Source organism: Pseudopipra pipra, chromosome 1 (assembly GCF_036250125.1).
Source record: "Pseudopipra pipra isolate bDixPip1 chromosome 1, bDixPip1.hap1, whole genome shotgun sequence".
NCBI lineage: Eukaryota > Metazoa > Chordata > Aves > Passeriformes > Pipridae > Pseudopipra > Pseudopipra pipra.
The window spans coordinates 19,916,900-19,940,463 of NC_087549.1; the positions used below are offsets into that span (position 1 = coordinate 19,916,900).

The 23,564-nt window shown below is 37.3% G+C and overlaps 1 protein-coding gene across 22 annotated transcripts in view; it reads right to left on the minus strand.

Annotated features, from left to right (window-relative positions):
- RIMS2 (regulating synaptic membrane exocytosis 2) overlaps positions 1 to 23,564 on the minus strand; it is a 451,223-nt gene that overhangs the window by 44,330 nt on the left and 383,329 nt on the right. For 11 of the 22 annotated variants that reach the window (XM_064646989.1, XM_064646998.1, XM_064647024.1 and 8 more), the window contains one exon: positions 11,053 to 11,294. The exons of 10 other annotated variants lie outside the window; for them this stretch is intronic. In XM_064646989.1, the coding sequence (XP_064503059.1) occupies positions 11,053 to 11,294 (242 nt within the window). The remainder of the gene's footprint in view (positions 1 to 11,052; positions 11,295 to 23,564) is intronic. One more of the 22 variants, XM_064646980.1, reaches the window with a different exon arrangement.

Below are 23,564 nucleotides of genomic sequence, written 5' to 3' on the forward strand. Positions count from 1 at the left end.
CATAATTAATAGATTTTAGAACATTTATGATACTGAGTTTCGATAGAAATCAGTTTTATTTTATGAGGTTTTACTATGTTATCTTTTCTACTTAATATAGTTGTTAAATATGACACTGCCTTAACACTGGAGGTGATATAAAAATACTGCATTAATTTTAATTTTTCAAAAATATTTTAGGTATTCACCTTATAAAAAATAAGTAATGTTGATAACTATTAATTAATTTAGTTAATCACAGGAAAGCAATTTTTCCTTCACATTACAAATTTGTTCTTGACAGGTCTTACTGCAGGAAATAGTAACAAGAACAGTACTTATTACTGTGAATATTTTCAATTAAGTCTCAACGTGATTTCATAGACCAAGCTAAAAATAATTTCTGCTGGCACCAAAATCAAACCAGACAAGGGCAAACCCAAAATATTGTAGTACTATAGTTACAAAACTGAACAAGATCTGATTGTAACTTTTGGAGTAGAGATTTGATTAGTATAAGGTAACATATATAGCTTAACATTTCATATTGTAATGAAATGATCATAACAGTAAAAAGACTCAATGTCACTTACACAAGCACTTGCAAGTATAGGAAAAACTCCTAGAAGTAGATATAGATGTTAAGGAGACTATGTTTTGACTGCTTTACAAAAATAAAAAGGCGGGACTGCTAAAAATAGAACATGTTTATCTTATACAGATACATAAAGAACCACACACAAATTACTTCAGTGATCAGGAAAAAATATTTTTTGCTTTTGTTACAGGATAATTCACCTTTTCCTAGAAACACACCATTACAAATCGTTGAGAACAACAATTTGAATGTTTTCTTTTTTCTGTGACATGTTCTCAATTAAATTTTTTTGCTTTTTAATAAACTCTCTAAGCAGGAAGAGAAAGTTTAAGTGAACTTACATGTGCCTAACAGTATTAGAGAAAATCCTATCACTATATTCAAGGAATACTCAAAAGGCAATAACAAAACCTGTGCTGACATCTAAGAAAATCTTGGAGGAATTCCTCAGTTGTAAACTACTAAAATATAAAATACAGTAGCAAAAATACACAGTTCACCACTGCATTCCTTGAGCTAGATTCTCATGTTTCCATATAATTTAGATGCACTTGTGATATCTTCAATCAATTGCCTCACTATCCATTGCCAAAGCATTTGGTAACTGAAAAATATAAGGATGTGTTTTACTTTATAGCATTAAAAAAAATAATAAAAATTTAACCTGTAGTTCTTCAATAGCATAGTTAAGAAGCACAATGTACATCCAGAAAGACAGAAAAAATAATTCCATAAATATCTTTTCTTTGTGCTAAAGCAGAAAATATGGTCTTGACAAGTTTTAGGCTTATATTCTGGCTCTTCATTGACTTCTGCTGGTCTCAGGTAAATTCTCTTTTCTGTTCTTCACTTATCCTCCCATGTGTTTGTCTCACTTATACAGACCACAAAGGTCACATATAAATGGAAAATGGTTTAAAATTGGATGCAAGTGCCTAAAATGCACAGGAATTTGGCATCTCATTCCAAAGTAATAAATCTGAAAAATCCTGTTCAGAGCCCCAGTGGTGCCTATGTTTCTCAAATTCAGCATTTCTACCCTACTTTTCCCTCTAATTTTGATTCTGTGCGTGTTGAGAAGAAACTGACTTGCCAAAAGGGAGATGGCAGGGACCTATCCTCCACATCAGCATTCAAAAACCACTGGTCTACACATTCTGCCTCAGGGACAAAGCTGGGAAGCTTTACAAACTGCAGCTGCAGAACTCAGCTCAAGAAATGTAATTTTGGCTACTGCTTTCTTTAATTACGTCTCTAGAGAAGCAGGAACCAAATGTCTTTGTCACACTGCAACCAACCAAGAATATGTATCCATGACGGAGGGAGACCTGGGTTCAGAGCTCCTCCTTTGCTGAAGAGAAAAAATTATTTCCCACTTTCTTGGGGAGTACCTGCCACACACCATCTGGCGTATACCTGACGTGCACTATTTTGCAAGTTATTGCTAGCACCCAAAAAAAGAAAAAAGAAGACCCAGCAGGACAAATAAAGCACTGATAAAAGAGCCCTGACTGTAGGCTATTGGTTAGGGTAATTTGATTGTGAGCAAAGGGTTCAGCTTACTGATCCAATGGTTACTTGTGCTTTTTCTGGGAATCATCAATGGTACACTTACCTAACTTTAAATTACTCTGTTAATATAATTTCTCCTGTAAGAGTTTCTGTTAGAGTTTTCTGTTAGTGGCACATATCAGTTTTGGTTGATGGCATCATCACACTTATTCCATGGAAGACAAAAGCAGTCTAAACGGTCTGGAGATGCACTGGGAGTCATAGCCCATTTCATTATAAGGGGACATCATCACAAAATGTCTGAAAGTATCAAGAGCTCCCACAACTGTGTTCTCAGTATCTGCATGATTTCCCACGAGCTGTATGTCCTGTGCAGTGTTTAAAAGCAGAAGTTCTGTAACTTTTACCTCCCCATTTTGTCCTACAGAGAGCACAGATTGCTCATGTTTGTAACACAGACACACAGCAGCCAGTGAAATGGGCAACAAGAGAGTGCACTAAAACTGAATTTTTAACACCACAGCATCCGTGTAAGTTGCACACCAATCAAGGCCAGAGAGTTGTTCTGAATTAGTCTGCCAGCATGCCTCTATTACCACCTTCTCTTTTGGGGCTATTTTCATGATTTTTTTACTTTCAGGCAATTACTTTATAAATTCCCTTCTACCCTTAGAAAGAGAATTTAATTTATCAAAGGATTATTACTGGTATTACTGATAGCATGGGTAAAGACATAAATTCAATATTGAGATATGACTTGCTAAAAGATGTTTAATATTGCATTCCATCTATGTAAAGAAACAGACAGGAAAGAAATCCTGTCTATGAAATGTTAAATTAAAAAAAAGATGCAGCCCTAATGAATCTGTAAATATAAATGTAATATTTATTTACTTTCTGGTGCTAAAATCGTTCCTCTGATAACTGTCCAACAGCAAAGTACTACAACCCTCTTCCTGCTGGACTTTGGAGACCTGAAGTAAATATCCCTTCACAGCAAATTGTTATTCAGTGATGGTGGTTCACAGAGCAATGGGTAGATGAATATTATCCTTCTGGAACAATACAAACAGTAATCATTGAGGTGACTATGTAAGAAATTGACAACACTAGAAAAAATATTTAAACTGGAAAAAAACCCAACTGAACTTTCTTCCCTAAATTATAAACTACAAAGATACACAGAACTGTAATTACGGGTAAGAACAGCACATATTTCAGGCAAATTAAACTGAATAATTGCCAGAGTGAAAGTATGAGATTGCCCTATAAAGTTCTTTTCACTCTCAAGTTTCAGTAGTATAAAATCAGAGCCCTTTTTCACAGAACAATCAACAAGAAATCCACACATATTGTATCACGTGTTAACTGAAGGATTATAAAATCCCAAAAGGAGTTTTCAAATGGAAACTTTTTTAAGGAAAGCCTAAATTTTTCCTTATGTAACAACAGAAAAAAGAAATCATGTTTACTGTGAAAACAGAAATAAAACAGCTTTAAAGTTTTTTTTTTTTATGAGATGTATATTTTTTATTTTTTAGCGGGATCTTATGAGAATTCTTCTGCTCTCAATAAGAAAGATAGCTTAGCAGTATTCTTATCAAGAAAGATCACCCTACATTTCTCTCTCTATTTTTACCTCTAATTATGGAAAGAAAAAAAGTCTTGTGGAAGGTCAAGGTAAATGTTCTGATCTCACTTTGAGCTTTCTCCTTTTTTCCCCTTATTAGTGGGATCAAGCAGTAATATAAGAAACTTTCTTTTTAAGGAAGGAAAATGATTTTTTGAAACATAAGTAAAGATTTTTAACATTATAAATGCTTACAGCCAGGGGGTTTAGTTTCACTTCTACCACAGGCAGATGGAAATCTTACAGGCGTATACCTCACTGAGATGATAACTGTATTACAGAGAGGAAATCTGATGAGTAATTTGTGACTGGGGCAGTATTGCTCGGTTGGTGTACATGATCTGCATATTTTGTCCCAAAATTAAGCCTTTTGTTCTTACTCTCTAGTCTCACCACAGGACTTCTTTCTCATCTGCCTGGAATTTCCCCTATGTATGGCATAAGGTGTCACCTACACTTTGTGTGTGAGAAATATCTTCCAGCGGACTTCTGTAAGATCACTGTCTGGAGTTCAGTTCTGGCGCCTCAGGTATATGTTTCTTTCCACTGCATCCATCTCTCACAAAATCTTTATGAACGTGTGAGGACTCAAATATGTACCTACTTCCTCTACAGAAAATCTGTTGAGGAGAACTGCATAGATTTTGTACTGCCTTCTTCCCTAGTCTTTTCCTACATGTGGAGTAAAAAAATTTAAAAACAGAACGTACGTATATTTAAAAGACTGTGTAGTCGATCTTTTCGGTCTGTAATTAGAGTCTATTTATTTATTAGAACACTCTTCAGAGTTTATTTAGTGAAAGCTGATTAATGCTCTTGGTAATGCATTCATTATAATGGTACTTTCTCTTCGGTAAAGTATTCAGGTCACAATTCTCAACTAATGAGTAGGAGAAATTTGCCTTAATCTCTTGTCAACTGCTAATCCTATATTTCTATCAATGTAATATGTGTTGATTTTGAAAATAAATCAGATTACACATCAAGAATACTGACACAAGTATAATACTACACATTAAAGCAATCTATTAACAGTAGCAGTTTGTCTCTGGAATAGGAGAGGAGATAAAACCACAAACAAAAGGCTTGCTTCCAATCACCTGAATTATATGTATGATTTTAAAAAAAAATAAAATACAGGCCAAATTAAAAGTAGTGAATGATAATTTCAGTTGCCATTTTGTCCATATAAATTAATTCTAGGAATAGAAAACAGCAATGTCTATTATTTAAACAAATACACTTTTAGTTCAGTAAGTTGTTTACTTACTATATTCTGTCTCATTTTAGACAATGAAAGACAATAATTGTAGTTTCTCCTTTAGTTACCACCATTTAAAGTGACTAATCATCCTCTTTTTAATGGGAACCATATTAACTGTATGTGTGGTAGAAGACTGTTTTTATATAAATCACATTTTGAATTGAGAAGTGTGAAATTCCATACCAGACCAAGTCTAATGTTCCCAATAGATTCCCTTCAATTATTCCATAAATTGAGGAAATTGCTCTATAGGCTACATTGTTGGTTCATGACAGACATAACTGAGACTGTTATGAATACAGCACTTTAGACAGCAGTTTCAATACCCTACAAACCACATAGAATCCAAAATCTGGCTTTTAACACAGAAAGAAAACAAAATCTCAAGGTTTTTGCTCTGAGAGACCTAATTCTCTTACATTTTTTCTAAGAAAAATGTACCCATGAAATATCAAGATTTCAAAATACTTTAACCTTGTTTCACTGGGGTCACCCTTTGGACCTCTACAAAATTTGTTAAAATGGAAGTGCCTCTTTATAATGAACACTATTTAATTATCTCAAGGCCAATCATCATTATGTTGGCACTGAATCAACTGGGTTTTGTACTTTTTTCTACAGAGAACTATAACTTCAAGAATATATGTTGTAGCTTAACCCCAGAAAAATTATACAGGATGTCAAGAAAGCTTGTAACACTGTCTCAAAATTCCACTTTCACAGCCCTATAACTTCATGCCACATATGGAATCTTAAAAAGAGGACTTAGCTTACAAGGAGCAACATGTTGCCATAGAGAAACCCCAGTTCAGGCAGCTTCAGTTGCCCCCCAGCAACGTCTGCTACATGTGCATGTGGAGGGTCCTCTGGAACACAGCACCTTGGAGCAACGCTCTACAGAGACACACAAGGGCATTTATTTCTGACAAACACATGGTTACACCCCTCTGCAGGCATTACTGCACTGATCACTCTCAAGTCATGCTGTTACATGCTTTTTGTCATTTCTTTTAAAAGATTTCATCTATTGTGATCATATACCCAAAGACATCATGGGACTCAGTCTCCAAGAGTACACTGGACCCTGTACCTGTGACCAAATATGTGTACACCCGGGAAGTGTTTTAGTATGTATGATCCATGGAATGCTCCAGATTCTGAAAACATAACTTAAAGTGTTTAGGCTTTTGGATATAATCAGTCTACAAACATAATAGGTCTTGAATAACTAAAGAAAACACAAAACGTTTTCTCAGCTAAAGGAGAAATGTCAGCTAAATAACAGAAGTCAAGACACCCAGGTATCTGCCTGCCAGAGACACCGCGTGGAAGTTGAAACGGATGTCTAAGACTATATAATCAGAAGAGGGCAAGGATTTTACTCATTAATGAAATATAACTGACAATTACAGATCTGTACCTTTGTGGAAGCCAAATCATCAGTTTCCTCAGGGCTGTCCAGCAGGAAAATGATTGCATTCCAGGTGTGAATAGCTAAGCCAACACCGTTAAGATTTGCATATTGTATTCTATTTTCCTCTGCAAAGAAAGGCATCTTTTCCACTAGAAAGAATGTCTGTGGAATCAGGACCTGAAGGTTACAACACAAACTCAAAACCTAGAAACTCCTAGTTTCTAGGAATGACTGCTTGACTCAAGAGTAGGGAGTATTCCTTTAGCTATTTTTTGTGGGACTGAAAAGGTACAAGAAACAGAAGTAAAATAAATTCTAGTTGGTCATGCTACTCTATTCTGCCGTGTCTTGTCTTTTACTGAAGTCTTAAGTAAAAGCTACCTTAAGTAAAACTACTTTTGTGTCATCCAACCATTAGTTTGATTCTAAGATTAAAGAATTTCTATGCTCTCTTTTTTAAATTGCTTTGAAATAAGCCAAGTCAGTTCACAAAATACTGATACTGTATATTCTCACACTTAAAATTTTCATTAAATCAAATAATATGAACAAAATATTACAGCACTGACACACATCCTTAAATGGAGCATGAACTTTTGAAAAAATAAACTGCAACTCTCTTTCAAGCCCAAATGGATATCAGAGAACGAGTCTCCATCTATTTTTATTCAAGTTTTCTGCATTCCAATGCTCTTAAGACTGACATACTTTCTGTTCCTTCTTATCCCATGACAGTAGTGATCCAAAGAGCACCACTGAAGGTCTTCTCATGTAATGGATATGAAAGCACACTTGGATTTCCTTGCTATGACAATTTGAAAAGATCAGTTCCTACTGCCCCTGTGGAGATCAGATCTTTTCAACTTCTTGAATTGCTATTTTAATCTCATTTTTCTAATTTTTTTTTTTTTTAATATCCATTACCCTTGATGGGCTTGGTCAGCAGAGTTACCATATTAGCAATTTCTAGGCATTTGAGACTGTAAATGTCTGAGGAGAAAAGAGCATTGCTTATTCAGATTTTTGTCATATTTCATGTTCTCTCTCTGGATAGAATATACACTATATATGTTCTGCAGAACATACACTAGCCATAGTTGAATGAAATCTAAACCCTGTTGTTAGGTAACAAATATTACGATGATGATTCTGTGATTATCATTATTTTACAATTACTCATCTTGCTACCACCTATAACAAGAAATCAGCATACCCATAAAACAAGTGTTCCTGCCTGAATATACTAAAAGAATTACAGATCAGAATAAAAAATACATTGTTGTATGTATTTTGAGTGTCAATTTCTTAATACTATGACAAATAACAAGTATTATATTAAAATAATTTGAAAGGGCATTAAAAATGGACCTTTTAAGGCATGTACTGTAAGTCTGATACACAGTCCTGAAAACAGTTATGGTGCCCTACTTTCAAAAAACTTCTGGAATAGCTTTAGTTATAAAATATGAATGAAGAAAAGCACCGAAATAAAACTATACTTTACAAAACACTTTTAAAAATTGTCAGAGATACAGATAGGCATTTCTTCACTGACTTCCATATGAGCACACAGTTTATAAAAGCCTAATTGCTATAAATATGATCACAACTTTATATAGAAGTGGTATTATCTTCTGGTATCGGTATGCTTTTTCAAACCTGATATGTAAGGAGATACTTAGCTGATCCATTGAATGATGTAATTTCTTCAGAAACTAACTAAAACCCTAAGAAACTACTTAGATCCCATTTCCACATGGGACCACTGCCACCTGAGTATCCCCTGCCTCTCAGTTCCAGAAAACTGTACTTACAGGACATCTACAGAACATTAGTGTTTTGATCCCAGCTTGTACCAATACATGATTCCTTGTGCAGTCACTTACCATCCAAAAACAGGAACATGACGAGACAAACCAGAGAAATTTATAAATTCACTAAATACATTAAAAAAAGTGCAAGTTTTAGTCTTCTGGCATTAGTGTACAGCACTTGTGTCCAACATTTTCTTGAAGACGTACCAATGGATAGAAACAGAATGGTTTGGGTTGGAAGAGACCTTAATGACCATTTAGTTCCAACTGCCCTGCTGCGGGCAGGGACACCTTCCACTAGATCAGGTTGCTCAAAAACCCATCCCACCTGACCTGTAACACTTCCAGGGATGGAGTATCCACAACTTCTCTGGGAAGCCTGTTCTGGTGTCTTACCATTCTCATTGAGAAGGAAACTTAAGACATGCAAGACATTTCTTCCTGGCAGGACCTCGCCCTCATCCACCCAAAAGGCCATCACCTTGTGTCACCAGAGCCACAGTACTATACATACACCTCATCCAGGGGCTGACATGTGGTCACAAGCTTGCTTACCATATGATCAGTGCTCTTGCATGATCCAGCTGTTTACATGATGCATGTGCCTGTCATGTTAAGTGCAGCCACATGTGGCCACCAAAAAAGGCCCCTAAGGGGTGCTGTCAAATAGGGCAGCAGGAGCTGGTGTGCAGTAACAGCTCTACAAAACAACCCATATCCCCATATCCAACCAACACACAAGGGGCCTTTTCAGAAGACAGCAGCAGGAGGTGCACTGGCTGCTCTCATTGGGGCCAGGCACAGGTCAGCCCTGAGCACAGACCTCTCCCACGGAGCAGCTGAGGGAGCAGAGACACCCACCAGAGCCATGCAGGCTTCCCTGGTTTCTGCTGCTTTTCCAATAGCACTAAAATACACCTCCTTGTTCAACAGTTTTTCAGAACACCCTATTCACAGTCAATGGGTCAAAAGACCTTGAGTACTTTTGAAAAAATATATTTTACATTTTTCCCTGACAAGCATCTAATCAGTTGTTGGGCAACTGATTAGATATAACAGAGAGAAAAACTTCAGATTGAAACTACCAAATAACTAAGACAGCATGATATTTAAATCAAATCTAGGCCAGTCACACAATATAGATTCTCTCTAGTGCTGAGACATCCTTGAACATTGTACAAAGAGCTGCCATCCTTCATTTAATAGTTCTTATATTATGAGAGACCAGATTAGATCAATAATGTAGTGCATTGTATTGGACTTTATAATCAAATATATCAACACAGTTACATAGCTCTATACTAAAACAAGAGTAAAATTTAGATTTCTAGGTAAGCAAGTGGTTAATTTTTTTTTCTTGCCCAACTAGACACTTCCCAGATTTGTCTAAAGGTGACTTCATCTTTTGTCTGTCATTCATTAGAACTCAGAGAAAATAGAAATGTACATGAAACCTCCATTTCCATAATCTGCGAGCTGGTAAAACACAAGACTGCTGCAGAGACTTGCCTACTGATGGAGCCATCAGTGTCTGCATGATATTCAGAGACGTTCTTTCCCCACTTTTTCATTCCTTTGTCTCATATCGCGTTCAAGTCACACACTCAAGCTCCCTGCTCTCTTCTGGTACTCCTCCCTCTTCTGCACTGTTTCTTATCCCTCTTCTTTTCCTTTCTTTTTAAGTTCTACTCTTTCCAGGTACTTTAAATCCCACTCCTACAAAAGTTTACGTTAAAAATTTGACACAATTTCTGACAGTACAAATCACTGTTTCACTCTATTTAGTTGTACATTAAAACTCTCATAACTTTGGTTTCATGATACAAACTGCAAACTTGGAGGAGAACTGAAAAATCTCTTATCCATGTTTGAGTGGTGGTTAGCACAATGGAGATCTTAGATGGGACCTCACACAGCTGGACACTGTAAACTTATGTTGAACCATATGATAAAATTGCAACAGTTTTACTTAAATACTGAACATACAATATATCTTATGTATATACTTTAAAATATATAATATATATGCATAACTATATAAATTGCTTAAACACTTTTTATACACGTTATTCAAATAAAAGTAACATTTTTCCATGTAAAATACACTTGTCCTATGCCACTTCCTTAACTGACAATGAGAGCTTTTCAGAGTGTATTATATGGATTTTCCACAAAATAGGAAGAAATAGAAAAAGTGTGTAAGATTTTAAATGCTTTAGGCATCAAAGCAGAAAAACTCTCCATTTTCCTAGGTAGAATATTTCTATGTCAAATTTGAATTGAAATAAACAGAAATGAGAAAAATTTATACTGATGGTGAAAACACTTGTAAGCTGAAAAGAAATGAATTAAAAAGCAATAAAACAGTTTTACTAAAGTAATAAAACATATAATTTTGTTCAGAAAAATTGTTTTGTTTAAAAAAAAAGATTACATGTTCAAATATGAAAAAAACTCCTGTTGAAATATGCAAACATTATGTGTGACAAAAGCAAAGGCATTTTGCAACATGTCAGTGACCCTTGACAAACTGCTGTAAGGACTTCCCCAAACAGAAGTACAGGTCATGTTGGTTCCTGAGAAGCAAGGAATTAGTGCATTAGTCGGTTCCAGCAAACAGAAAATAAAAGCTTCAGTCCAACCTGAAAAGGATGTTTGCTAAAAAAAAATTAATGTTTAGCAAATGCCCAGAGAAAAAAGATGTTCGACCATTTTCTTCATTCCATAGAACACTGTCGATTAGGCAACTTCAACAGGATCTCCACATGATTAAACTGTAATACACAAATATTATGTACATTTAAATGGTAATGTGAGAGAGAAAATCAATCTATTTCCTACCAGTTTGGCTGAGCTGTGATGTGCTGCGACTTTTTCTTGAGAGACCCACTATGGCGACCATCTTCGCGCCGATGCTGGACCGTCTCTTTTTGCTGCCGCCACCAACAGTGCCCACTGCTGTGTCAGACTGGCTGCCATCGTTCTTCTCCAGCGTGTACATGTCCCCGCTGATGCTGGTGCTCTTAGTCATGTTCTTTCCTGAGACGCCCATCTGTCTGCTTTGCATTTTGGATGTAAAGACACTGTCAGCCAGTAGATGGATAAACAGTGCAGACAAAGAGTAAAAAGGGGAAGACAGAAAAGGACAGGTTTCAGATGGAAGGTTTTGGGAGACTAGAGGGTAAAAGCAGCTAATCACACAGGTAGGGTTTGGTTTTGGGAGGTAAAAAGGAGCGACTTTAATTCTAGGTTCTTGTTTGGTCTGCTGTAAAAATACTTGACTCATCAAAATTGTGTTTTAAATAACAAGCTCTTATTTACTGATGATTTAAAATATATTACCAGCAAAAGTATATCACAGAATTAATGTATCCGTATATCATATAACCATTTTTTGTTTGGGAAATTCAAGTTCTGCAGTCAGTCCTCTGCCTCTCTTCTTCTCACATATATATACAAAAATGACCTCTAGGAAACAGACACTTGATTCATTACTGAGTGGAAAAGGATATCAGCCTGAAGGCTAGTTTTGGTTTCCAAACATGCAGACATTTCAAGGATGTTTTCAGTAAGTTTTTAGTAATCTGGCTTATCTCAGTCATCATACAGTAATGAACACTAATAGGTTTTTTGCTCCCTCTCTTCATCAACAAACACAGCTCTTAGATATGTATTTCATACAACACTTGGCTGCTATGTGATATAGATCACCACAACTGATAAAATAGAATTTAATTCTAATATACCTTTTGTACTCATTTACAGACTGTTTTTACATGCTCTATGTGGCTGCATCTAAATTATCTGCTGTAGCATTTCACAAGTCCCACAGGGATCTGATCTACCAGTGGACCGGGCTAAGGGACTTTTCCATTCCACAGAAGTGGCAATCTACACTGATGACAGCAGTACTTATCCACATTTTGCCCTGACATCTAATTGGTAGGTGTCTGGACAAATATCCAGAACTGGAAACTCTGGAGTACATGTGGGCCTGAGAATAGGCCATTCTCTCTCTACAGAGAGTGCATTTCACTAAAAAGTCCCCATGAGATGCAGTTTTAAACAATCCACAAAACAGTGGAGTACTTTTGGAAACCAGGGGAAATTAAATCACCAGTATGTAAAGGCTAAAAGAAAATAGTTTTGCTCTTTAAACAGATTTTCAAATATGTGCAGAGGCTGTTCTTAGAGTTTTACTGCTCAGAAGGTGGTTGTAGAGTAAATTTTAGTGGGTATAGCCTCACTCCTTTTTTCTTACCTGTAATGGCCTGAATCTATTTCAAAAACTGAAGGTTTTATTGCTTCTTTATGAATTTTTTGCAACATATATTATGTCAATATCTTATCTATGGAATTAATGCAGTGCCCTCAAAAGCAAAAGAATCACTGGGTCTCTTCCCACAGATTCAAGGGAATTTGGGATGAGGCAACTCTTTAATATATCTGAGAGGTGCCCAGACAGTGCTCCTCTGCTCTTTGGTTGACAGCTGCATGTGCATGAAGGCACAAAATGCTTGTAGTTTAGCCACAACTCAGTGGGAAAGCAAAGAGTTAGTTCGTAGAAGAAGTAGACCTCTCTCATCAAGTGAAAAAAATGCTGAGTGTCCTTCTCAGGGAAGTTACAAGGGAAAATATGAATGAGAGTTTGGATCAATAGATAGAGAAGCACAAAACAAAGCTGCGAGAGAGCCATAGTGGCCTTGCCTGGACAGACAATACCAAAAGACTGGAACACAGTGGTAACCTGAAACCATTTTTCTTACCCTTTTTTAGCTCTCTTTGTTGTTATATTAGTACACACTGACTCTCACTGGCATATTTATAACCAAGGAAGGAGTATGATAGGATGTGGGTAAAGAAGAAGGCAAGGAAGACACTAGAAGAGGAATTGTATTTCTGTGTCTTTTCAGTACTACGATAACTTACTTCTCAGATGGTAACATCACATGCTGTACTTTTTATCAAATAAAACCTTAGGGATTGATTCACAAAAAAGAGATGACACAGAAACTAGTCCTCAGTTTTAACACTACCTTGCATATAAAAAATACTAGAGGTTTAGAAACCTGGGAAGAGCTAGTATCTTCAACTTTATCTTGAGTAAAATTCTAATAAGAATCAGAAAATTAGAGCCCCTTATCCAGTAATGCTTTTTTTAACCCAAGTTCTCAAAGGAAATACGATTAACATGACTGCGTTTTTAGTCAGGTCTCTCTCTTTTCAACATTTTTAAAAATCCTTTCAAATTAGACAGAGCAGTAGAAAACTAAAACTGTTTAGTTTCTAAAACTGTTTTGAAAACAGACTCCTGGAAAGAGATCTTATAAATACCTCCTTGGGGAAAGATTGCAGTATAAGTCATTATTGAATCTCTGTTATTTTATGTAGCACCTCATTCACATGCACAGGCTGATGAAGGAAATAACTTTTTTACTGCTTGCAGAACAACCTATTTCTATGATCCAATTTTCAAAAATAATACCCAGAAAATCAGAGGATTCCTTCCATATGGAAAATAGCAATCAATGTATTCTTTTGTAAATGACATTAACATTCAAGAAATGTCTTATAGCAAAGGAAAAAAATATTCTGCTGACTCATACAAAAGTTACACTGAGGAGGAATTTACCATTTCCTGAGTCTAATGTGCCTTTGAGGTGCTTTATGTGCCCTTTCCAAGATGTGTAATTCTATTTAAGTGGAATGGATTACAATAATTACCCTTATTAGAGAAATCAATATATTTAAAGAGGTTGGCATGCAAACAAAGTTGCTATAATCTCACTATGCAGTTAGCTATGAAAGTACTGTGAATTTCAAAAATTTGCTCCTTCACTGCTAAAGGCTTCTGTATCACAAAATGAAGTTTTGCTGTGTACACCTGCCAGCAATGATGTAGACTTCATTCAGACACCTTCTCTCAACCAACTGAGAAAAGTAGGAAAGGGAATTCAAGTGAGAAAAAAGGGATTTATATTTAGATTTATGTGAAAATGCCAAATACTAGTATAAATGGCTAATACTGAAAGTTCATTCACAAACTTCTATTCTTTTCCCCCCAGTAGAGTTCTAAAACTATTTGCTATATTTAAAGGTTTGGGGGGGTTTTCCCCTACTTTAAGAGCAACAGAGAAGACATCTTTGTTACAGTCCCAACCAGCAAACAACTCCTGGAGAAAACCATCACATAGCAGTGGTTTAGTTTTTTCTCAATTTCTCTTCCAACAAAAAAAGCTTTGAGAAATAAGCACAAGGAGAGTTCTGAGTGGTTTATAGTTCCTCATAATAAACCTACAGTGGTCATGAGCACTTCCTTCACCAACACTCTGAACCCTTTCTGGCCATCCAAACCCTAATTCACTAATTATTTTTGGTAGATGCTTGATAGATTCTTGATATTCTCACCAGTAGAAGCCATCCTTCTAACCAGGCTGCTTTTTGACAGTGTCAGAAATGGATAATTTTCAGAAAAACTGGGTGTTGTATGTCAGGTTTGGTTCCTTTCTGAGGTAACAGAAAGTTGGACTTCAGAGCAAAATTTAGAGAGTAAATCATACAACCTTTTCTCTTAACAGGAAACAGAAATTACTGGAAGTTTTCTTTACATGTACATATATAGAAACAATCACACACATATCCAGTTCAACAATATTTTAAAACTGACATTAAATAAAAGAAATTTATGAGATTGTACGAGTCAATGAATAGATGTGCACTAAAAACAGGGTTTTCAAGGTGCCTTATAAGATATTAATCTTAAAAATATCCTCGTCAAAGAGAACATGCAGCCCGATGGGAGGGAGGGGGGAATAAAATAATTAACTATCCCAGTCCAAATAACATGTGCATAGTGGTATGATAATACCATTATTAGAAGCAAAACAAAAACAAAATCATCACACAACTCCAGTTGTGTGGCAGCCCACAGCCTACAGCAATAGCAGAGTGAAGATGGCAGCCAGGCTATTGACTTTGGTTTGACCAACCAATGAACAAGGGAGGGGTGATGGGCAAAGCTCACAGGGCAGCATTGCTTCCTGCATTGTCTGTAAATCCAGGAAAGCACCTGAGGACAGCAAGAGCTGCAAACAGGTCTCTGATTAAGCGTCTGCTCAGGTTCTTCAACTCTCCAGGGAACAGTGAAAAAGGAAGGATTACTCTACTCTGTCTTCCACTCCAATCACTTCCTTTTCTAGTTTTTCTCAGTTGTGAGAAGTAACTTTGCACAGCCTGCCAAAAATACAGCATTCCTATGTAGTGTTTCCACAAACAAGCAGGAGGAGTACTCAAATGCAAGTTAAATGACTAACAAGTGTAATACAAACCCTGAATCATCAATTAAAATAGTCTACTTAAAGCAAACTTAAGAAAGATGTTAAGTATTTTTATATTTTCCAAAGTGACAATTATTCCAGATAGTCAGTGTTCAGCTGAGCATTTCATCTTCCTATGTATTTTACAGTACATTTTTTAAACTTTAACTGTTTATGGTCACCTACACTATGGATAAATTTTAGAGGAATACATTCTCAAAGCTAAAGCAGAAAGTTCTTAAAAAAAACCTAAACTAGAGAAAAATAAGACATTAGAAAACAAATTACAGTAAGACATCTATATAAATTTGTAATTTAAAGCCAACAGTGGAGTATGACAGCCCTAACCACTAGATAATATTCTTAAAAGTATATACTAGACAACTGAGGGCAGTCAGACTGATGGATATCTATGACATTAAAGGTATTCTAAGTAAGTTTGCTGATGATACTAAATTGGGAGGAGTCGTTGACTCCCTCAGAGGCAGAAAGGCCCTGCAGAGGGACCTCAATAAATCAGAGGGCTGGACAATCACCAACCATGTGAAGTTTAAAAAAGACAAGTGCCTGATTCTGCACCTGGGACGGAGGATGTAGGTACAGACTGGGGAACAAGAGGTTGGAGAGCAGTGCTGTAGAAAGGGACCTGAGGGTCTTTTTGGCAGGTTGAATATGAATCAGCAGTGCCCTGGCAGCCAGGAGGGCCAGTCATGTCCTGGGGGGGCATCATGTAAAGCATCGCCAGCCAGTGGAGGGAGGGGATTGTCCTGCTCTGCTCTGCACTGATGGGGCCTCACTTCAAGTCCTATGTGCAGTTTTGGGCACCACAATATAAAACAGATATAAAGTTATTAGAAAGCATTCAAAGGAGGACTACAAAGATGGTGGTAAAGGGTCTAGAGGGGAAGTCATACAAGGGGTGGCTGAGGTCAGTTGGCTTGTTCAGCCTGGAGGAGACTGTGGGGAGACATCACAGTGGTGTACAGCTTCATCATGAGGGGAAGTGGAGGGGCAGGCATTGATTTCTTCTCTGTGATGACCAGTGATGGGACCCAAGGGAATGGCATGAAGTTATATGAGGGGAGGTTTAGGTTGGATATTAGGAAAAGGTGCTTCACCCAGAGGGTGGTTGAGCACTGGAACAGGCTCCCCAGGGAAGTGGTCACATCAAACCTGCCAGCATTCAAGAAGCATCTGGACAATGCTCTCAGGCACATGGTGTGACTCTTTGGGCTGTCCTGGGCAGGGCCAGGAGTTGGACTTTGATGATCCTTGTAAGTCCCTTCAAACTCAGGAAATTCTCTGATTCTGTGAAATTTAACATGGTCCTTGCAGTCGTTGAAGATTCCTGTGCCACAACTATAGCAGTTAATAAAATGGCTTAGGCCTGTTGCCTAACCTTGACAGCCTGTGTACACACAGCTAGCTTACATTCTTTGCCAAACAATGTTTTCTCAGGCATCCTGGCAAGAGGAAACTGACCCTGAGCCATGCTATCTCTTGAATTGTCCCTGAACTGAATCGGAGGCACCTTATCAGTATGTCCAGCACAAAGCCATGCCAAAGAGAACACAAGCTGTTTAAACAATGTGTCCTGGCCCTGTATAGCTCACTGGTATAGACTTAACCTTAACTTAATCTTAAATTCCTTGATGATACTACAAATCAGATTGTTTTCAAATTCCGATATTCAACGGGCTAATTAGCTTTCTCTGAATGATTTTAAAGAAAAATAGTAAGCAACTACAAAACTGCTATTCGGACATGGTCTTCTGGAAATGCAATGTTAAGTTTCTGGATTTCAAAAGGCATTAATCTTCAAGATCTCTTTGCAGAGACTCACCTGTTTTCAAACCAGAGTGTAATTACTCTACGGAAAAAAAAAGGTTTCAAAGTTTTCCAGACTCCTACTACAGCAGATAATCAGAAACTATCATGTTTTTCTCCCCAGTTTGTTAATATTTGTATTGAATTACAAAAAGATTACAAAAAAGTGCCTGGGGAAATCCTCATAGAACAGAAGCAGAGAAGAAGGTTTCACAAGAAGACCTTTGCCTTTGATTTAGTTTTGGTATCTTCTGCTTTAGCCAGACCATTTTCTTTATATCTGACTAAGAAGGAAAGGAATTGTTTGTGAGTATATGATTTTAAGTCTTGTAAGATGGACTGCACTGTGGGCAAATGCTTCAGATCATAGATAAATAGATTCCAGATGAAAACTTGTTTTAGTCAACATTTTTTGATGTTAGGTATTAAAGAACAAGTCAGAAACTTCATCCACTCTCACAGTTTCTGATGGACTTGAAAGTGTTTCATAATCTTAAAAGAAAATTCTAATTTTAGAACTAATTGATAATATTGTTGGCTGTTATATTTTCCATGAAGCAGGTGCAGACACAATAAATCCTCATTGTTTCATATGTACCAAATGGAAAGTCTTGTCCTGTTGCCATAGTTAAAAACCTGCAGTCTTTGGCTGCAGTTTTTGAATTAGTTGCGAAGTTGGAAAGCATCTTGGTCAGATTTTTGTCTACAGAAACAGAAATCTTTTATAGAAAGTGGCTGATTAGTACAGTGAGTGCCAAATTTCCTCAGAAATCTTTTGTCTAGGCCAGAAAAACAAAAATAAAACCCAAAACATCATCATCATCATGTCTAGGCTTCGCGAATGAAGATTTGGGACAAACGAAGATTTGGGAAACTCAAACCAACACAAACTAAAAACAAACAAACAAAAACCCAAAACCAACCAACCAAACAAACAAACCAAAAAAACCACAGTGGCACCCAGGAGTCCTTATGCTTTATCATGCCTTTTGAGATTTACAATATGTGGCAAACTAACCAGAAGGGGGATGGAGGGACTAAAGACAATGACTCCCCTGGAAGCTCTTACTGCTATAAAAAGCAATTATGAAGTCCCACAGGTTAAAGAACCTCATTAAGATTTTTTCAGGCATCCTATGCTGTTGCACAGAGCAGTATAGCCCATTCTTCTGTACGTGAAGCAAACCAACAGGCAGGAATGAGAAAGGCTAAACCAAGAAAATACACTGACTTAGTCTTCTTCTGTAGGCAAGAAATACAAACCACAAAGAGGAACAAACCTAAATTTTAGGACACCATGGTCATTCAAAAAACACAGATCATACCCCTTCAGACAGCCTTAGCCACCATCTCATTTTTCTCTCCTTATCAAAACAATAATTAGATACTTGCAAGGTGAACACCTCTCTTTCCCCCACTTGAGAAATAATATCACAATCCATCTGCCAGCTCAAAATAAGTCCCAATGAAAGGAACCCCAGCCCTGAAGCTTAGCTTCCTCTTCCTCCTGGTAAGTTCTTCAGTAGTAATGTACTGCTTAAGCCATATAAAACTGACTTCTAAATCAGGCTCTGGCACTGAACCATAGCAGTCTATGGCAGAAAGCAGCACAGGGAGCAGTACAGAATCCTTACACCCCGTGACTTCACAGTCATAACAAATTACAAAGAACATCACTTATTCTAAAAAGAATAAACAAATGTTATTTTATCTGTTTCAATGACTCGTAGAGTAAAATTATTATGAAAAACTTGATTTATTTTTTTCACTTATCAATGAATACACTTTACTAAAAACAGTATTATGAAGCACACATTTTTCCAATCTACAATATTACTAATACTTTTAAATGTAAAGGAAAAATATCAATACAATCCATTGTACTGTATAATATTGGTAGGATTTTTGAGGATTCTGTGCGTTTTTTTGCAGTTGTCTTTACAGCAGTATTGGAAATTAAAACTTGTAATCTCATTGCTCTAACAAAAATGTATGTATCAGAGAATCAGAATTAGTCTTAAGTCACTTGGTGGACCTTGCAGGTTTCTTTATTTCCCACAGAAAAGTCAATATTACTACTTTCCAGCTTCATTCTCTGGTAATGATCCCTAAGGAAAATAAGGTATTGCAATAGCAAAACTGCACTTTGCCAAGTGTGTAGTACAGCTATGTGCTGTGATGTCCTAGGGAAAGGATTTTAACAATATTTTCAATTGTTGTAATAGATATTTTCTAATACATATCTCTTGTGAGACTGGAAGATCCACAAAAAAACTTTGTTTACAGCTTTTGACAAGCAGGAGATGAATTTAATGCCATTCTTAATAGACCTTTTAACTCAATCAGAGAGGCTCTCATTTCGTTAATTTACTGAAGAAATTTAACAAAAACAGCATTATGGGGACAGCTGTGATGTAGGAAAAAACATTTCCATGGGAACAGTGCTTCCGGCCAATGCACATACTCATCTGCCAATTCACATCAAAGAGAGACACTACAGGTTCAAAATTATAATGACTTAGTCTCTGGAGATCCACTTGGTCAAAATTATTCTATTAACTTATTGTTGGTATAAATCTCTAATAGGCACCAGACTGACTTAATTATTAGGTTTATTTTATTAAAATTATAACAAGAAAGTTGGTGGGAAAAAATAGAGCACTGACTATAATCTATTTTGTTACGTATATTGTTATTCAAAGAAAACTTGTGGCCACATCGCAAAATAAGAGTAACAATATCTTTAAATAAAGTTTCTTTTTCAAAGGTCTCTTTAGTACAAATACCTCACCTGCTACAGTACATAGGTTGACTTGAACTGTATCCTTCTTTCCCTTAGAGAGCTTAGATATAAAGCTCTACACACTGTTTTATTATTATAAAAAATAAATGTATAGCTTTTTACATATCATCTCTAGCATGCTTTTTTTTTGAAACAGGAACAAATTTCAAACTAATTTTGGGTCAGATGGTGGATTATTTACCAAGTATTGCCACAACAAATAAGCAATGAAGAAAAAATACTGTAACAGCTGTTTCCAAACACTAGCAGTTGAATTATTCACAGGGCTCCAGAGATTTTTGATAAAAGTTCTCACCATCTCTGATAGAATATTTGGCTATATTTTTTGTATAAAAATACCACTGATAACAATGTTTTAATTTAAATTTAAGTTATAATGAAAATGAAAATTATTAATATTCATCTATTGTTGATAAATTTTCAAGTTTTCCTTTGTAAAGTTACAGAAAAGCTTTATTGCCCTGCTAACAGTAGTGACTCTTTAATGAAATCCCTTGCTGTGATACAGTGAACTAAACCAGCCATTTACTCTGTGTGGATGCAAAAGAAGTCTAGCAAGAGAATCAGTTGAGGTCCAGAAGTCTTGCATTAGTCAGCTGTCATATTCATTGGTAAATACAAGCAGTCCATACGAGCTCTAAAGGCTTGGCAATAAAGAAAACACATTGCCATCAAGGACAGAATGAGTTTTGAATAACATCCAAATTCTCTGAGTTTTTAGAAAGTATCTTCTTTAACCCAGCCTGGCAAAGCAGCAGTTGTGTTTGTAAAAGCCCGATAACAACTAGTTTGTCAAATTAAAACTGATCTTGAGCAACCTGATTTAATTGAGAGTGTCTTACAGAAATGCACCTTGCATGTACTTAATCTGAAAGTCAGATGTTGAGTGCTTGTTCCAACATACTGTTGAATTACAGTCTTCCAGCAGAGATGGAAGAAAGGTTTCTATATTAATACTGTTAAGTCACAAGCTATACTGCTGCTCAGATTTTTTTCTTGAAGGGCTGACTAGAGCTCTATGAAATGAAAAGCAAGCAGTGAATTGATAGACCAGACTTTAAATCCACTATGTGTCCCAGACCTAAAATCACCAGAGAAATAATGAAAAATCAAGTCGGGAAAGTGAGAAAAATTACAGACTTGAAGGCTGAAATGCCCAAAAATATATAGAGGTAAGAGACATCATGTATTGTCTCAGGATAAGAAGTACCATGATGTATCATCTTGCTAAACTGAAATGAACTATGTGGAATATTTTCTTATTTAGAAAACTCATTGACAGAAAACTTTGGAAGATAGACATGCAGGAACTGGACAGGATTTGCTTCTGAGATTACATTAAGGGGAATTATAGAATCATAGAATCAACTGGGTTGGAAAAGACCTCTGAGGTCATCAAGTCCAACCTTTGATCCAACACTGCTGTAATTACTAGACCATGGCACTAAATGCCACATCCAGTCTCATCTTAAAAACCTCCAGGGACCGTGAATCCACCACCTCCCTGGGCAGCCCATTCCAATGTCTGATTACTCTCTCTGTAAAAACTTTCTTCCTAATATCCAACCTAAACCTCCCCTGGCAGAGCTTAACCTCTTGTCCTACTGCTGGTTGCCTGGGAGAAGAAACCAGTACCCACCTGGCTACAACCTCCTTTCAGGTAGTTGTAGAGAGTGATGAGGTCTCCCCTGAGCCTCCTCTTCTCCAGGCTGAACAACCTCAGCTCCCTCAGCCTCTCCTCACAGGACTTGTGCTCCAGTCCCTTCACCAGCCTCGTTGCTCTTCTCTGGACCTGCTCCAGCACCTCAATATCCTTCCTGAACTGAGGGGCCCAGAACTGGACACAGTACTCCAGGTGTGGCCTCACCAGCACTGAGTACAGGGGCAAAATCACTTCCCTGGTCCTGCTGGCCACACTGTTCCTGATCCAGGCCAGGATGCCATTGGTCTTCTTGGCCACCTGGGCACACTGCTGGCTCATGTTCATATTCCTGTCAATCCAAACTCCCAGGTCCCTTTCTGCCTGGCTGCTGTCCAGTCACTCTGTCCCCAGCCTGTAGCACTGCATGGGGTTGTTGTGATCAAAGTGCAGGACCCGGCACCTGGTCTTTTTGAACCTCATCCCATTGGAACCAGACCATCTCTCCAGTTTGTCCAGGTCCCTCTGCAGAGCTCTCCTGCCTTCCAGCAGATCAACATTGCCCTGCAACTTGGTGTCATTTGCAAATTTGGTAATAGTGCACTCCCCTCATCCAGATCATCGATAAAGATATTAAACAGAACTGGGTCCAACACTGATCCCTGGAGGACACCACTAGTGACTGGTCGCCAACTGGATGCAGCCCCGTTCACCACCACTCTCTGGGCCTGGCCCTCCAGCCAGTTCCTAACCCAGCAGAGAGTGTCCCTGTCCAAGCTGTGGGCTGCAGCTTTTTCAGGAGTGTGCTGTGGGAGACAGTGTCAAAGGCTTTGCTGAAGTCCAGATAGACACATCCACAGCCTTCCCCTCGTCCACCAGGCGGGTCACCTGATCATAAAAGGAGATCAGGTTCATCAGACAGGATCTGCCTTTCCTAAACCCATGCTGGCTGGATCTGACCCCTTGTGCATCCCATAAGTGTTGTGTGATTGCAAACAAACAAACAAAAAAATCACATGATACACAGGGAAGAGTCAGATGTCCTGAAAGGGTTTTATTTAAATAAATTGCTTTAAGCAGTATGGATTTCACTACAGCTGCATCCATACTTCACTCATGAGAGACTGTATTGCTTTGATTAGTACTACACAAAGTGAATATGCTCATGCTTGTTTTAATGCTTATGTGCATATGTGTGGTAGTGGCTGTCTGAAGAACAAAATAACTCTGACATTTCCTTCATTCCTCGTAAATTCAGGTTGCTTGAGGACTCTGAAAAATCAGGGTCAGCATAGGCACTGCTAACATCTCCCAAACCCGTAGCATATCTCTGAATTGATCTTCTGGGACTAAGAACTAAAGAGACATGAGCAAGAGCTCTGAAGCCATAATTACCTCAACCAAAGAGACATTATCTGGGACATCATGATCTTGCCTGTCTGACTTCTGTTAGTTTGACAAAATGACTTTGAGTCACTTTTGGTCCCTGGGGGACATTATAAAAGCATACAGAAAACTTAAGACTATCATAAAAAGAAAACATTGTGAGGAAAGGTGTCTTACATCTTTCTGAACAAGAGCCAGTTTTTCTGAGCTGAGGAAGAGAGGTCTATGACCATATCTCCCTGCTGAGGCAATGTGTACTTTGCAAAGTGTGCCAGTTTGGAGCAACTTGCCTCTTGTTTACCTTGGACTTCCATAGGAATTGTGCTCATGTTATGTCTCCCAGTGGTATTTGTGAGGAAATTTTATTTCGTACTAGGGGTCA